Here is a 14,783-nt window from a genome sequence, read left to right as displayed (position 1 = left end):
CGTAGAGTTGGTTAGTCTGCCGTCTTGCTGATGTCACTCGATTGAATTTAATACAGCAAATATATTTATGGCCTGCTGTGACTCAAGAGCACTGGGTTATGTGTAAGATGGAGCCCTGGTGGCACAATGGTTAAGAGCTATGCTGCTAACCAAAATGTCGGCAGTTCAAATCCACCAGCCACTCCTTGGAAGCCCTATTGGCAGTTCTGTTCTGTCCAATAAAGTGGCTATGAGTCTGAATTGACTCCACGGCAATGGGTGTGGGGTTTTTTTTTGTTTGTTTATGTGTAAGATATTGTGCATTGTATAGAAAATAAGAAGAAGTTGCTGCCATGAGGGAGCTATACTCCAGTAGAAACAGTACAAAATAAGGGAACTAATGTGATCTGTATACCTTCTGTGTAGCAGATATGCTCCTAGACCCTGTAAATATTTTATCATATGTAATCTTCAAAATAATCCTAATAATACATGGATTACCCCTGCACTCTTGTAATTTATACTTTGGGCAATTAAGACTTTGAGAATTTAAATGATTTTAGCAATGTTACGCAGTAAGAAGTGTGTTTAGCCAGGATTTGAACCTTGGTCTATCTAAGACATGTACGAATAACTATAGAAAGCAGAATGAGGCATATAATTAAACAGGCATAAAAACAGACTATAGAGGTTTATCACCATTGATATTCATTTTTAGTTCAGGAATATTTAAGGAAGACTTTGTGAAGAAGGTAGCATTTGAACATGGCTTTCTATGTTGGGGGTAGGATTTTAACAGGAAGATGTAGCAAGGAAGACAAGTGTGTGGTAGAGGTGAGATTATAGCCAATTAAATATGAGGCCAAAGCCTATTGTCTTTCCATTACTCAAAACTAGAACAGTGAGAACATATGTGGGAATCTAGTGAAATTGAAAAGGGATATATTACCTTGAGTTATGGAAGAAAAGCCTGAAAAGAAAGGACAGAACTAGAACATAAATGACCCTTAGTGCAAATACAACATGCTCTTAGATATAAAAGAAACCATTGCAAACACCAGAATCACCTATGAAGATTACATTTTACTTTTCTTCTTGTCAACTCTGATCTCAGAACCAGTGTTTCAGAGGGCCTGGTAGGTTGAATGGTAATGGAGGAAGATGGAGGTAGGGCTGAGTTTGGGACTACATAGCAAGAGAACCAGGAAATGCTTTTGATGGGAGCCAATGTATTTTCTGATGTATTTGTATATTTTTAGGACAAACCATTTTATCGTATGGAACCCCTATCAGAGGCTGATAATGAAAAAGCAAGAAATCAGAAAATCCCCAAATTACGTGATTTATTGGATCTCGCACAGAAGGAAAAAAAATACGTGATATTTGATCTTACAACCCCTCCACCAAAACATCCTCACAGAAATACATTTGTCCGACTGGTAGTAAGCGTGATCCTTGACTCTAAAATTGAGCCACATCTGGTACGTCTATCTCAGTGTTTATAGTAGAGATTGGGAGGTGGATAGCATGTCCCAGGAGTATAGCAGTTGGACGTGATCAGCTGTGTGGCTCCTCCATGGGATTCTTAAGTAATTTTGCAGATGGTTGCTAATACAGTTACAGGTAACAATTTGAGGATGACCCAGTTAAATAGCAAGCAGGCCATTTGCTATTCCAAACCAGATGAAATATCAGCACCCTGTCAAAGAGGAATGTTTATAATGACCATGTGATGTGACCTGAACCATCACTAACATAGATCTATTAGAAAGAGCTTGGGTAACATTAAGGCTTTGATAAATTGGCTTTGATGAATAATGTAGAAAGGGTACCTGCTTCATATTTGAGCAGAGACTCATTCATCATATTTCTCAGAAGCAACTCTCTACATTTGGGCAGCTAATTCACAGAATCATATGGGAGAGTATTAGGAGTGAAATAAATATGAATTTTTTTTGCAAATGGAACTGTTTTCACAGATGAATCATAATAGCATTCCCTGTTGGCAGGAAATGACTCCTCTCAAGGATTGTTTTCAGCAGCATCATCCAGGGGATATGTTTATGATTCCTGCCTTTCATCCTCATCTACCCACTCATCATACAGTTTGCCTAGTGTGAGACTTTATGTATATAGTGGACCCTTGGTCTGTGATGTTAACTGGTGGACGAGAGGTCTTGAGAAAACTCAGCTCCAAAATAACTCTGGGGAAGGCCCCATCAGACTGTCTGTATTAGGCCAGGCTGGTCCTTTTCACAAGGGCCAGAATCACTCTCTATATTTCCCATAGACTGTTAACCAGTACTAAAATGGTGCTTCCTCTATTCTACGTGGAGCTGTTTGTACCGAGACAGATGATTATCCACTGAAGGATTTACTGTTTTTCTTTACAGATTTTTTGGTTGCCAAATTTTGACAGGGACTACGTCAGGTATATGGCTCCTGGTTTTCAGCAAGTGGGCCGGTTATACCCCCTTGACCAACTTTCAAAGGAAAACATAAGAATAATAAATGTTGACTACAAGGAGTTGTTCTACAACGGCTTGAGGTAAGTGATTGTACCACTCTTAGCATGAGTTGCCTTACTTGCAGAAAATACACATTCCAACTAAGCTACTTAGTTTCCCCTCTCCATCTCAGGATTGCTATGTGCAGTCGTCTTCTTGGAATCACCTACTTCCTCCTTCCTACCCGACCCTTCTTCCACTTTTTCAACCTTTTTCCATCTCTTCTCTTCCCTCCCTCTACCTACAAATGATATATAAAGTATGGACTATGTCCCTGGAACATAGTCTTAAACCCCTTCTTTTTTGTGTGTCCTAATCCCTCATCATTTGGCACACTCTTTTGCATACTTTGCATTTCTGATTTTATTAAGTTAGACATGGAAAAGTCAGAATTTAAAAAGTTTTTTATTTCTTCCTGCCATTGCCAGATCAATTGCAGTATCTCATATATAACTTCATGATCCAGATAGTCAGATTTCTAGTAGGCATAATTAAAAATATTACTAAATCATTCTTTAAAAAAAAAAAAGTTTTAAGTTTCAAGCAGCCAAGCATGAGAAGGATCTAAAATTATTAACCACCACTTTCATGAATACTCAGTTGGAGAAAAATTTTCAGAATTAAAAACAGGACCAGATTAAGGCATGCGAGGGCCCTGAGGACCAATACTCTGTGGTGTCTTCTACTCTGCTCACTCACACATTCAAACGGGATATGTGAGTTATATATATACGTATACATATATATGTGTGTCTTAGCTATCTATGATGTAACTTCTTTTAAAATGTGACTATAATATTAGCGATTGAATGCAAAAGTGGTGTATACCATTTTAGTGGAATGAGATGAAATAGATTATAAATTTTTTATTGGGTACAGGGTACTAATATTTTTTCTACATGTCTTAGTCATCTAGTGCTGCTGTAACACAAATACCACAAGTGGATGACTTTAAGAAAGAGAAGTTTATTCTCTCACAGTCCAGTAGGCTAGAAATCCAAATTTAGAGTGCTGTCTCCTTGGGAAGGCCTTCTCTCTCTGTCACCTCTGGAGGATCAGTCTTCCACTGGTCTGGGAGCATCTCCGAACAGGAACCTGAGGATCAAAGGACGTGTTGTGCTCCCGGCACTCCTTTCTTGGTGGTATGAGGTCCCCATGTCTCTCTGCTCGCTTCTCTTTTATATCTCAAAGAGATTGGCTTAAGACACTACCTAATCTTGTAGACCCCATCAATATAACTGCTGCTAATCCATCTTGTTACATCACAGTGGTGGGATTTACAACACGTAGGGAAATCACATCGGATGATAAAATGGCAGGCAATCACATAATCATACAAGAGAATCATGACCTAGCCAAGTTAACAGATATTTTGGAGGGACACAGTTCAATCCATGACACTATATACCACATTTTCTATGAAAAGAAATTCTATAACAAAGAAAATGAGTCAGTGAACTTAGTTGTTTCAACAATCAATGTAAAATTCTGTTGACCTCCCACAACGAAAAGTTGACTTTCACCAATTTTGTTTTAAACGGCCTCATACTTCAGTTTTGATGCTTGTTTCATAATAAATTCTATAATTACAAATGAAAAATGTCATAAAAGAAAATTTAATGATCAGAAAACATATTACAACAAATGATTTTTTTTTAGATAGATCTTTCATCTCTGTTATAACTAAAAACATTTTTTCTGTTCTTTGCTCTTACAAATTCTTCAACGATTTCATCAGAATTAAACTGCTGAAAAATATCTACTTCCCTGCATAATAAGGATAACGAATTGAGTCTTTCTTGAATCATTGTTGTATGCTGAGAGTTTTTGAGTCTCTTGAAGGATGAAAATGAGTTTTGTGTTGTGCAATTTGTGATCATTAAGCTTAAGAATATGCATAATCCAATTTCAACATTGGTAAATATGCACTGTATTTTATCTTCTATTATGGAATCATACATGCCTACATGAGTAAAATTTGTCTTTACCTAATCTCTAAACTTAGGTCTCATTTAAGAACAAAATTGTCACACTTCTCCATAAAGCTTCGTATTTAAGTCATTGGGATAAAAAAAAAAAATTTTTTTTAAAGCCTGCACTAATTTCTTGGATGCCATTATGCATTCTTCATTACATATGTCCACATTCTTTAAGAAGGAAAATTTATGTGAAAGAACTGCATATACTTTTGCCCTTCTTTTCATGCCAGATTCAAATGTGTCAATGACGGTGTAGTGTGTGCTTACGTGAAATTGATCTCTGGCACTCAGTATTTCTGGAGTACTTCTGTCATTTACTTGTCTCTTTCTAATGCTTCTGTGATGCTGAATTGCTTGAAAATCAGTATTTGGTAGTACTTGTTTTGTTGTGTTCTCAAATTTTTCAAAATCTTCTCTTAAATTATGTAAATACCTATTAATGACTGGTAGAGATCTGAGCATGTCTTCAAATTTACTTTTGAATCATGGCGAGCTTGACTTAATCTGATAAAAACTCTGCAATATATTATTCCACATAACCGGCCTAAATACATACTCTCGTGTTTGCATCTTGTTGGCAAATTTTTCAGCTTCTCTTTTGGTATCTCCTTTTTGTGTCTTCTCTTCAGCAATATTTCCTGAGGCATCTAGAATCTAAGATTAGGGTTTCAGGATTGCAGTTGTTGTTACAGCACGTGCTTCCCGTTGTGTGTTAGAAAGGCATTTTAATACTCAATCATTGCCTAAATATGTTTTAAGAACATACCATGAGTACCCATTGCTGTTGAGTCAATTCTGACTCCTAGCGATCCTATAGGGCAGAGTAGAACTGCCCCATAGGGTTTCCAAGGAGTGGCTGGTGGATTCAAACTGCCAACCTTTTGGTTAGCAGCCAGGCTCTTAACCACTGCGCCAGCAGGGCTCCATTAAGGTGGCAAAATATGTGTAGAGTAACTGATCAGCGGGAAAAAAATCAACTGCTTCCAGACAACAATCTACTTCATTACGTCCTACAAGTTTCAGTGAATGTGCAGCACATGGTATGAAAATGGCACATGCATTATGTTCTAAAATTCTCTGTTTCATGCCTTTATAACGCCTTGACATATTGGCAGCGTTGGCATAGGACTGGCTTCTGTACATAGAAAAATCTAATTTTGAAACTTCACATAAGTAGTGAAGTACTTGATTTGCAGTTTCTTTATCAGTATGAATTTAAGCTAGTAAATATTCTAAATCGTGTGACAGGTTTTCCATCTGTTGGAGATATGTATCTTAAAACAATACTCAAGTGATCTGTATGAGAAAGATCAGGATGCAATCTACAGACAAACTGAAATAGCAAGCTGTACTAATTTCATTGAAAATAGTTGATCAAACTTTATCACTTATTACATTTATTGATTACTCACACATTGTTTTAGACATATATGATGGGTTGCCCTTTCCTGTGTTACCATATTTTAAGATGTGACCTGCTAAAAATGGATCACAGTGGACAATAAGTTCAAGTAAACCCCCAAAATTTCCACTTTGTGGGGACTTAAACACTTCATTTCTTCATTGAAAAGATAGTCCACATTCAGTGATTATTATAATGACAGCAACAACGCATTGCAAAATTGCTTTCCAGTACTAACATTCTTTATTAATTTGTGTTTTCAGTTCGTAAGTTAAGCCAAAATCATGTCTTCAGTTTAAGTGTGAGAACATATAATCTCTGTGAATTGAACTGTTTTCATGTTTATCAAACATATTCACGTTGCGCCAATTGCTAAATACATCTGTAGCAAATCGAGAATTAAATGATTTAGAAGTGAATAGTTTGCAAACAAAACAATGTACAGAGCTGACTGATGGAGAATACAGTAGCCACTCCCTCTTATAATTTTCACCATTAGCTTTGCACTGTAGAAATATATTCCAGCTACAGAACCTTGCTTATTTACTATCCAGAAATTTTCAACACGAATTTTCAAATGGTCCACCGTGATGCTGACAATCTCTTGGCCCTGTTTCGATTCAGTAATTTACATCATTAGAAGGAAAATTATTTCAGAAAACAGGATTTGTATTTCTGTTGATGTGACAATTTCAGATTCTAAAATAGTTTCACTTTCTACACCATTATTAATTTTTTTTTTAGTACACCGAGGAATAGGTACAGAATTAGGAATAAATTCTGTTATATTTGTATGGCTATTAGTAATTTCAGCACTAGGGGTACTACTAAAGCTATTTGAGATACAATGGAAAAAGGCTCTTCTAATTCATTATGTTTTAAAAAGGAGGTTAATTTTGTAATTGTCTTTAGGATTCACAAATCCTTTTTATCTTCTGCAAGCTTTCATTTTTGCACTTCACTTAGTTATTGCTGTTTCATTTTAGGGATGAAAAATTATATCACTTTTTAAATTTGACTCTACCATAGCAAATAAATTTGAATAAATAAAATTTACATTAAAAGTTGGATGTTAGACAAAAATTTATATTTTAGAATTATTAAGTAAAAAAAATCGATTTGGAACATGTCATTTTGTTCTTCAGATCTTAAACAGTCAAAAGAAATAGTATAAGGCAGTCAGAAATAATTTCATTCGCTTGTCCTGTGATGTTTATTGGAGGCCCCTTGCAGATCTCCATGAGTGTCTTTGTCTTGAAATAGTACTTAAAAGCCTGCACACTCACGTTCTGTCCTTTGGTGCTGCGTCTTCACAGTTATTAGACTACTGTCAATACCCAATGGGTGCACTAGCGATCGCAAAGAGCGTACCAATAAAGGGTATGCTCAACCTGAAGACACGTTTTGGTTTGCTTTGCACGGGACGTTTTATTTATTTGTGGCATTGTTCAATGCCCATATTTGGAGTTATGTACATAATTGATGTAATAATAGCGCCACTTCTCAATGAGCAAGCTTGTTTTGTGAGTCATAACAATATCTATCAATTTCTTAAAAGAAAGTCAGTCTGAAGGGAAACGGAAAATACATTTATATAATTTTTATTATCTAAATATTCATTTAATTTATTTCCTTCAGGAAATGTTCAGTTTTCTTACATGGAGATATGTAAATATTCTGATAAAATTATAATGTTCTGATAAACTCCCTGTGTTCCTTTCTTAGAAGGTGAATTTAGAGGCACACTAGTTGCAAAACAGAAGTGTATTTTGCATAATAAATATATATTCAATTTTGTGTCCTCTTAATGTGCCAAGTACCTCATTGATTAGCATACATAGAGTAATATCAAGCACTGTGTCTCTCACAACAGAGAGTAAGAACAAACTTACTTGATACAAAATTAAACATTTTTGTGTTAGATAAATAATATTTCCAGTATTTTTTGGATTTCGCTATATTAATAATGTATTAAATTATTACCCATGTTAATATTAAATGTGCTAGATACATTCCACACGTATGCCAAACACATTTTAAAGTTATAAATATTATTGTGTACAAAACTTAGGTCATAACTGTGTATATAAATGCTGTACAGTTTAAAAGTACCTTGATTGAATTCATTGTAATGGTCGACTTATACGAGTTCTCTCACTTCTGTATGTTACCTTGGACTGTAGTTCCCATTGGTTGTTTACCAGGATGTGTGCAAGAGCGTACCCTTGTGTTTATATCATGGCAAAGAGCATTGCTGGCCCTTCTGGCTGGAGTTGCTGGATCAGCAAATGTGAATGTTCTCTCAAAATGGATCAGAGATCTGTTATCTTAATATTAATTCTATCTATATTAATAAAAAAAAAATTTTTTTACATTAATGGAAACCCTGGTGACGTAGTGAGTGGTTAAGTGCTGTGGCTGCTAACCAAAAGGTCAGCGGTTCAAATCCACCAGGTGCTCCTTGGAAACTCTATGGTGCAGTTCTACTCTGTCCTATAGGGTCGCTATGAGTTGGAATCAACTCAGTCAACACAGATTCCATTTCAAATCCTGTCCTACCCGTCATTTCCTGTGTGACTTTGGGAACTTTCTGATATCAGTTTTCTTATTTGTAAGTTAAGGATAACTATATCCTTCTATATCCTCATTGCTTAAATGTCTATTGAAGTTATCATCTTTCTTTTTTCCCCCATTTTACCATTTTTTCTCTCTTTAATTTTACTGTTTTAGGTGAAAGTTTACAGTGCAAATTATTTCTCATTCAAAAATTTATATACAAATTGTTTTGTTACATTGGTTGGAATCCCCTCAATGTGTCAGCATGCTTCTGCTTTCCCTTTACACCCTGGGTTCCCCTTGTCCATTTATCCAGGTTTCCTGTCCCGTCCTGCTTTCTTGTCTCTGTTGAAGGACACTTAAGAGTGTTTCCATCTTTTTTGCTCTTGTGAATAATACTGCAGTGAACATGGGTGTGCATATGTCTGTTCCTGCGAAGGCTCTTATTTCTCTAGGATGTATTCCTAGGAGTAGGGTTGCTGGATTACATAGTATTTCTATTTCTAGCTTTTTAAGGAGGCGCCGTATGGTATTCTATAGCGGTTGTACCATTTTACATTCCCTCCTGCAGTGCATAAGCGTTCCAATCTCCCTGCAACTTCTCCAACATTTGTTATTTTGTTTTTTTGATTAATGCTAGTAATGTTGGAATGAACTGGTATCTCATTATAGTTTTGATTTATGTTTCTCTAATGGCTAATGAACATGAGCATTTTCTCATGTGTCTGTTAGCCGCCTGAGTGTTTTCTTTAGTGAAGTGTCTGTTCATATGCTTTGCCCATTTTTTAATTGGGCTGTCTGTCTTTTTGTTGTTAAGACTTTGAAGTGTTCTATAGATTTTAAAGATTACACCCTTGTCAGGTATGTCGTAGCCAATTGTTTTTTTCCCACTCTGTAGGTTTTCTTTTTACTGTTTTGGTGAAGTCTTTTAATGAGCATAAGTGCTTAATTTTTATGAGCTCCCAGTTATCTATTCTCTTTGGGTGTTTGTTTATCATTAGTTATGGTTTTTATTATATGTATGCCATGTAGGATCCTTAGCACTGTCCCTGTTTTCTCTTCCATGATCTTTATCATTTTAGGTTTTATGTGTAGGTCTTTGATCCATTTTGAGTTAGTTTTTGTGTATAATTTGAGGTATGGGTCCTGTTTCATTTTTTTTACAGATGGACATCCAGTTTTGCCAGCACCATTTGTTAAAAAGACTGCCTTTTCCCCATTTAATGGACTTTGGTTCTTTGTCAAAGATTAGCTGACCGTAGGTGGGTGGATTTACACCTGGGTTCTCGATTCTATTCCATTGGTCTGTGTGTCTTTGTACCAGTTCCAGGCTGTTTTGACTACTGTGGCCGTATAGTAGATGGTGTGAGGCCTCCTACTTTGTTCTTTTTCTTCAGTAATGCTTTGCTTATCTGGGGCCTATTTCCTTCCCATGTGAAATTGGTGATTAGCTTTTCCGTCTCATTAAAGAATGCTGTTGGTATCTGGATTGGGCTTCCATTATATCTGAAGATTGCTTTGGGTAAGATTGACATTTTTACAAAGTTGAGTCTTCCTATCCATGAGCATGGTATCTTTGTTCATTTATGTAGTTCTCCTTTGGTTTCTTGCAGTAGTGTTTCGTAGTTTTCTTTGTATTGGTCTTTTATGTCTCTGGTTAGATTTGTTCCTAAGTATTTTATCTTTTTAGGGGCTGTTATAAATGGTATTGTTTTCCTGATTTCCTCTTCAGAATTCACTTTGTTAGTGTATAGGAATCCAATTGATTTCTGTATGTTGGTCTTGTATCCTGCTATTCTTCTGAATCTATTAGTTCCAGTGGTTTTCTTGTGGACTCTTTGGGGTTCTCTGTGTATAGGATCATACCATCTGCGAAAAAGGATAATTTTACTTCTTCCTTTTCAATTTAGATGCCGTTTATTTCTTTTTCTTTCCTTACTGCTCTAGCTAGGACTTCCAGCACAATATTAAATAGTGGTGATAAAGGGCATCTTTGTCTTGTTCCCATTCTCAGGGGGAATGCTTTCAGCGTATCTCCATTGAGAATGATGTTGGCTCTTGGTTTTATATAGATGCCCATTATTATGTTGAGGAATTTCCCTTCTATTCCTATTGAGAGTTTTTATGAGGAATGAGTGTCCATTATTTTTAAAATTAGATTGTTTATTTTCTTACCTTTGGGTTTTGAGAGCTCTTTATATATGCTGGATACAACTTCGTTGCTCAGTATGTGATTTGAAAATATTTTCTCCCTTTCTGTAGCTTGTCTTTACATTCTCTTACTGGTGTTTTTGGCAGAGGAAATGTTTTTTTTAATTTATGAAATGCAATTTATCAGTTTTTTCCTTTTGTGGATCATGGTTTTAGTATCATATTTAAGAACTCTTTGCCTAATCCAAGGTCACAAGGATTTTCTCCTATGTTTTATTTTAAAAGTATTATACCTTTACATTTTACATTTATGTATGATCTATTTTCACTCAGTTTTATCTAGGGGAAAGTTTAGGTCAAGGTTCATTTTCTTGGGTATAGATATCCAGTTGTTTCAACACTGTTTGCTGAAGAGACTATACTTTCTCCATTGAATTGCCTATACACCTTTGTCAAAAACAATTTGGCCATATCTGTGTAGGTCTGTTTCTTTTTTCTTTCTTTTTTATTGTGGTAACATAAAATTTACTGTTTTAAGGTTTTGACTATACAATTCAGTGGTGTTACATACATTCATAATGTTGTGTTACCATCACTTCTATCTATTTCCAGATCTTTTCATCATCCCATATAGAAATTATATACCCATTAAACAACAACTCCCCTTTTTCTCCTCTCCTCAGCCCTTGGTAACCTCTATTCTATTTTCTGTCTCTATGAGTTTGCCTCTTCTAGGTACCTTGTATAAGTGGAATCAAACAGTATTTGTCCTTTTGTGTATTTCACTTAGCCTAATGTCCTCAAGTTTATAGTTATTGAATTTATCTCTAGGTACTTTATATCTTGAATGCTATTGTGAATGATACTGTTTTTGATTTCTTTTTCCATTTGTTCATTGTTAGCGTATACAAATAAATTTTATTTTTGCATATTAAATTTGTTTTACAACCTTACTAAATTTATTTTAGTAACATATACTAAATGTATTAATTCTCATGAGGAACCTGTACGTAGACCAAGAGGCAGTCTTTTGAACAGAACAAGGGAATACTGTGTGGTTTAAAGTCATGAGAGGTGTGTGTCAGGGTTGTATCCTTTCATCATACTTATTCAATCTGTATGCTGAGCGAATAATCTGAGAAGCTGGGCTATATGAAGAAGAATGGGGCATCGGGATTGGAGGAAGACTCATTAACAACCTGTGTTATGCAGATGACACAACCTTGCTTGCTGAAAGTGAGGATTACCTGAAGCACTTACTGATGAAGATCAAAGGCTACAGCCTTCAGTATGGATTATACCTCAACAGAAAGAAAACAAAAATCCTCACAACTGGCCCAATAAACAACATTATCATAAACGGAGAAAATGAAAAGGATTTCATTTCACTTTGATCCATAATCAATGCCCGTAGAAGCAGTAGTCAAGAAATCAAGCGATACATTGCATTGGCCAAATCTGCTGCAAAAGACCTGTTTAAAGTGTTAAAGAGCACAGATGTCACTTTAAGAACTAAGGTGTGCCTGACCCAAGCTTTGGCGTTTTCATTGGTCATCATCCCAAACAGAAACCTTGTACTCATTAAGCAGTCAGTCCCCATTCTCCTAGCACCCTAAAGCTTGGCAGCCACAAATCTGCTCTTTGTTTCTATGGATTTACATATTCTGGGTAATTCATATAAATGGAATCACACAATATGTGGTCTTTTGTGTCTGCCTTCTTTCACTTAGCATAATGTGTTTTGAGGTTCATGCACATTGTACCATGTGGCAGTATGTCATTCTTTTTTGACTGAATATATCCCTCCATCCATTGTATGGATATACTACAATTCTTTATCCATTCATACATTGATTGATGGACATGTGTGTTGTTTCCACCTTTTGACTATTTTAAATGGTTTTTGTTTGGATAAATCCAAACCGAACCCATTGCCGTGGAGTCAATTCAGACTCATAGCGACCTTATAGGACAGGGTAGAACTGCCCCATAGGGTTTCGAAGGAGTGGCTGGTGGATTCAAAGTGCCAAACTTTTGGTTGGCAGCCGAACTCATAATCACTGTACCACCAGGGCTCCAAATTTGTATTGCCAGGAGTGGGATTTAAATACCTGTTTTAAATTCTTTTGAGTATGCCAACTCTATGCTTACGTTTTTAAGAAACCACGAAACTGTTTTCCAGTGATTAAATATTCAGGAATTTTGCAAAGTGGTTTTACCAGTGGTAGCTGAAATTGGCCAGTGTAGGAGTATTTACACCATGGAAATTTGCAAATGCTACAAATAAGGGATTCCTTTCTCCTTCTCCCTCTCCTCCCCCTGCTCCTCTCTTTTTTCCCTTTTCCTTAGGAGATCCAGTTTACCAGCACACTACGCTGCTAACGGAGCAGAGGCACTGAATTCAGTCCTTTATCCCATTGCAATGTGAGCCTATTCTGTCATATTCCATCATAAGTCATCCCAGGACCCACTGCTCCTGGTGATTTAGACAACAGCCTTTCAATAACATGGTGGCTTTTCCTTTTGTCGATGATGAGAGTGAGACTAGATCTAAATACCCTGTGGGTTCTCTTTTTATTTCAGAGATTATAAAGCCGCTAACATCACCATCAACTTATATGTCGTCAATAAGCCTTGGCTCTTCTCACTGGCCTGGTGCTCCAGAATTCATTCAGTCACCACAGACAACATTAAGCTCCTGAGTGAGATTGATCACCCTCACTTCTTCATGGTGAGCTGGTTGCCCATATTGTTCTTCCAAGCCTGGTACCATAGGGATCTATGTCCTCCCACCTCACCCTACATTTCCCACTGTGCAGTCTACTAGGGAGCTATTTAAGAGTAGAGATTTCTTTGATATTGGAGATATACCATTTTCCCTTCTCTCACCTAGATCCTTCTGTGATTTGCAGGGAGAGATTAATTAGTATTATTATGATTATTGCCATTTATTGAATCCTTAAAATATGCTTTGGATGCATTATAAAATATAACCCTCTGAGTTATCTACTGTTACCATTCCCATGAGGAAACTGAAGCTCCTAGACGCTAAGATCCTTGTGCAAGGTCTCATGATGTGGGATTCAGAATGAGATCTGACTCCAGAGCTTTGTTACTTTCCTAAAGGTATGACAACAATGAATAATGGCATGGAGTATGAGGAGAAAACCAAGTTTACGAACAAAAGTGAAAACTAACTATCACAAGTTGCCTTTGCACCTCTGTCAAAAATCAGTTGGGCATGTTTGCGTGGGTCTATTTTTGGGTATATACTCTATTTCATTGGTATAAAAACTGTGTACACTGAACAAAACACTTCTGAAGAAGGGAGCCAGTGTCTAGTTGCCTAGGGTAGTTTTCCCTTCTAACCCTGCTATTGCTCATTGCCAGAGGCTTGGGGACCTGAAGGACCTGGGTTGTAATACCAGCCAAATCCCATCAGTAAGTGTCAGTGGAAGGAGCCCCAGCTAACCAGTTAATTGCTACAGAGTCCTTTTATCTTGTTTGGGTAGAGAGTAGATTGAGCAGGTTGGGACACAATAGCATACAAGCAGAAAACAGTTTAAATTTTCCTCACTGACATTTAAAACCTGCTTTGTGAGCTAGGCTTTTCCCTCCCCTGAATGAAATATCACTTAGGTCTCATAGCTTTTCTAGCCACTCTTAGACACTTTTTTGAAGTTTACTTTTAGTCACAAAAAAGCCTCATTTCAGAATTAAAGTGCCTGTTCTAGAGTAATAACCCAAACTCCAAACTGTAGTGACGTAAAGCTTTTGGCAGAGAACGCTGAAGTGGGCAGAGGTCTCTGGTTTCCGTCTCCCTACTTCTGCCCTCCCTAATCCCCATTTCTAACCTATCAAGGGTCAGGACTAGAGAAGAGGGGATTCGGGAGAGGGGTTCAGAGCACTGTCTCACAGGGCCCATACTGCATTAAAGGCCCCCCGGTGGCAGATGTCAAATCTCTGAGCTCTCCTCTCTCTGGTGGTTTGCATGGGTACCTGGAGATGACCTTCAGGGAACCTTGGATGGCAGGTTTGTTGGCCCAAGAAAAGCTTCCTCACCTACCTGCCCCCATTTAACTTCCCTCTCAGTCCTCCAGGATTCTGCAGTTTACTGTACCCAAACTCTGTTTGGTGGTGTGTTAAGAGCTATGGCTGCTAACTAAGAGATCAGCGGTTCAAATCCACCAGTCACTCCTTGGAAACTAT

At 36.9% G+C, this 14,783-nt stretch overlaps 1 protein-coding gene across 1 annotated transcript in view; it reads left to right on the top strand.

Annotated features, from left to right (window-relative positions):
- Nucleotides 1–13,401, top strand: part of LOC100655207 (glycerophosphodiester phosphodiesterase domain-containing protein 4) — a 73,691-nt gene extending 60,290 nt beyond the window's left edge. The window contains exons 10-12 of the mRNA XM_064289517.1: nt 1,239–1,460; nt 2,373–2,527; nt 13,158–13,401. Coding sequence (XP_064145587.1) covers nt 1,239–1,460; nt 2,373–2,527; nt 13,158–13,401 — 621 coding nt within the window. The remainder of the gene's footprint in view (nt 1–1,238; nt 1,461–2,372; nt 2,528–13,157) is intronic.
- The last annotated feature ends 1,382 nt before the right edge of the window (nt 13,402–14,783 follow it).

Source organism: Loxodonta africana, chromosome 7 (genome assembly GCF_030014295.1).
Source record: "Loxodonta africana isolate mLoxAfr1 chromosome 7, mLoxAfr1.hap2, whole genome shotgun sequence".
Lineage (NCBI taxonomy): Eukaryota > Metazoa > Chordata > Mammalia > Proboscidea > Elephantidae > Loxodonta > Loxodonta africana.
Note: the sequence above shows the minus strand (reverse complement) of the source record. Positions and strands in the feature narration are given on the sequence as shown.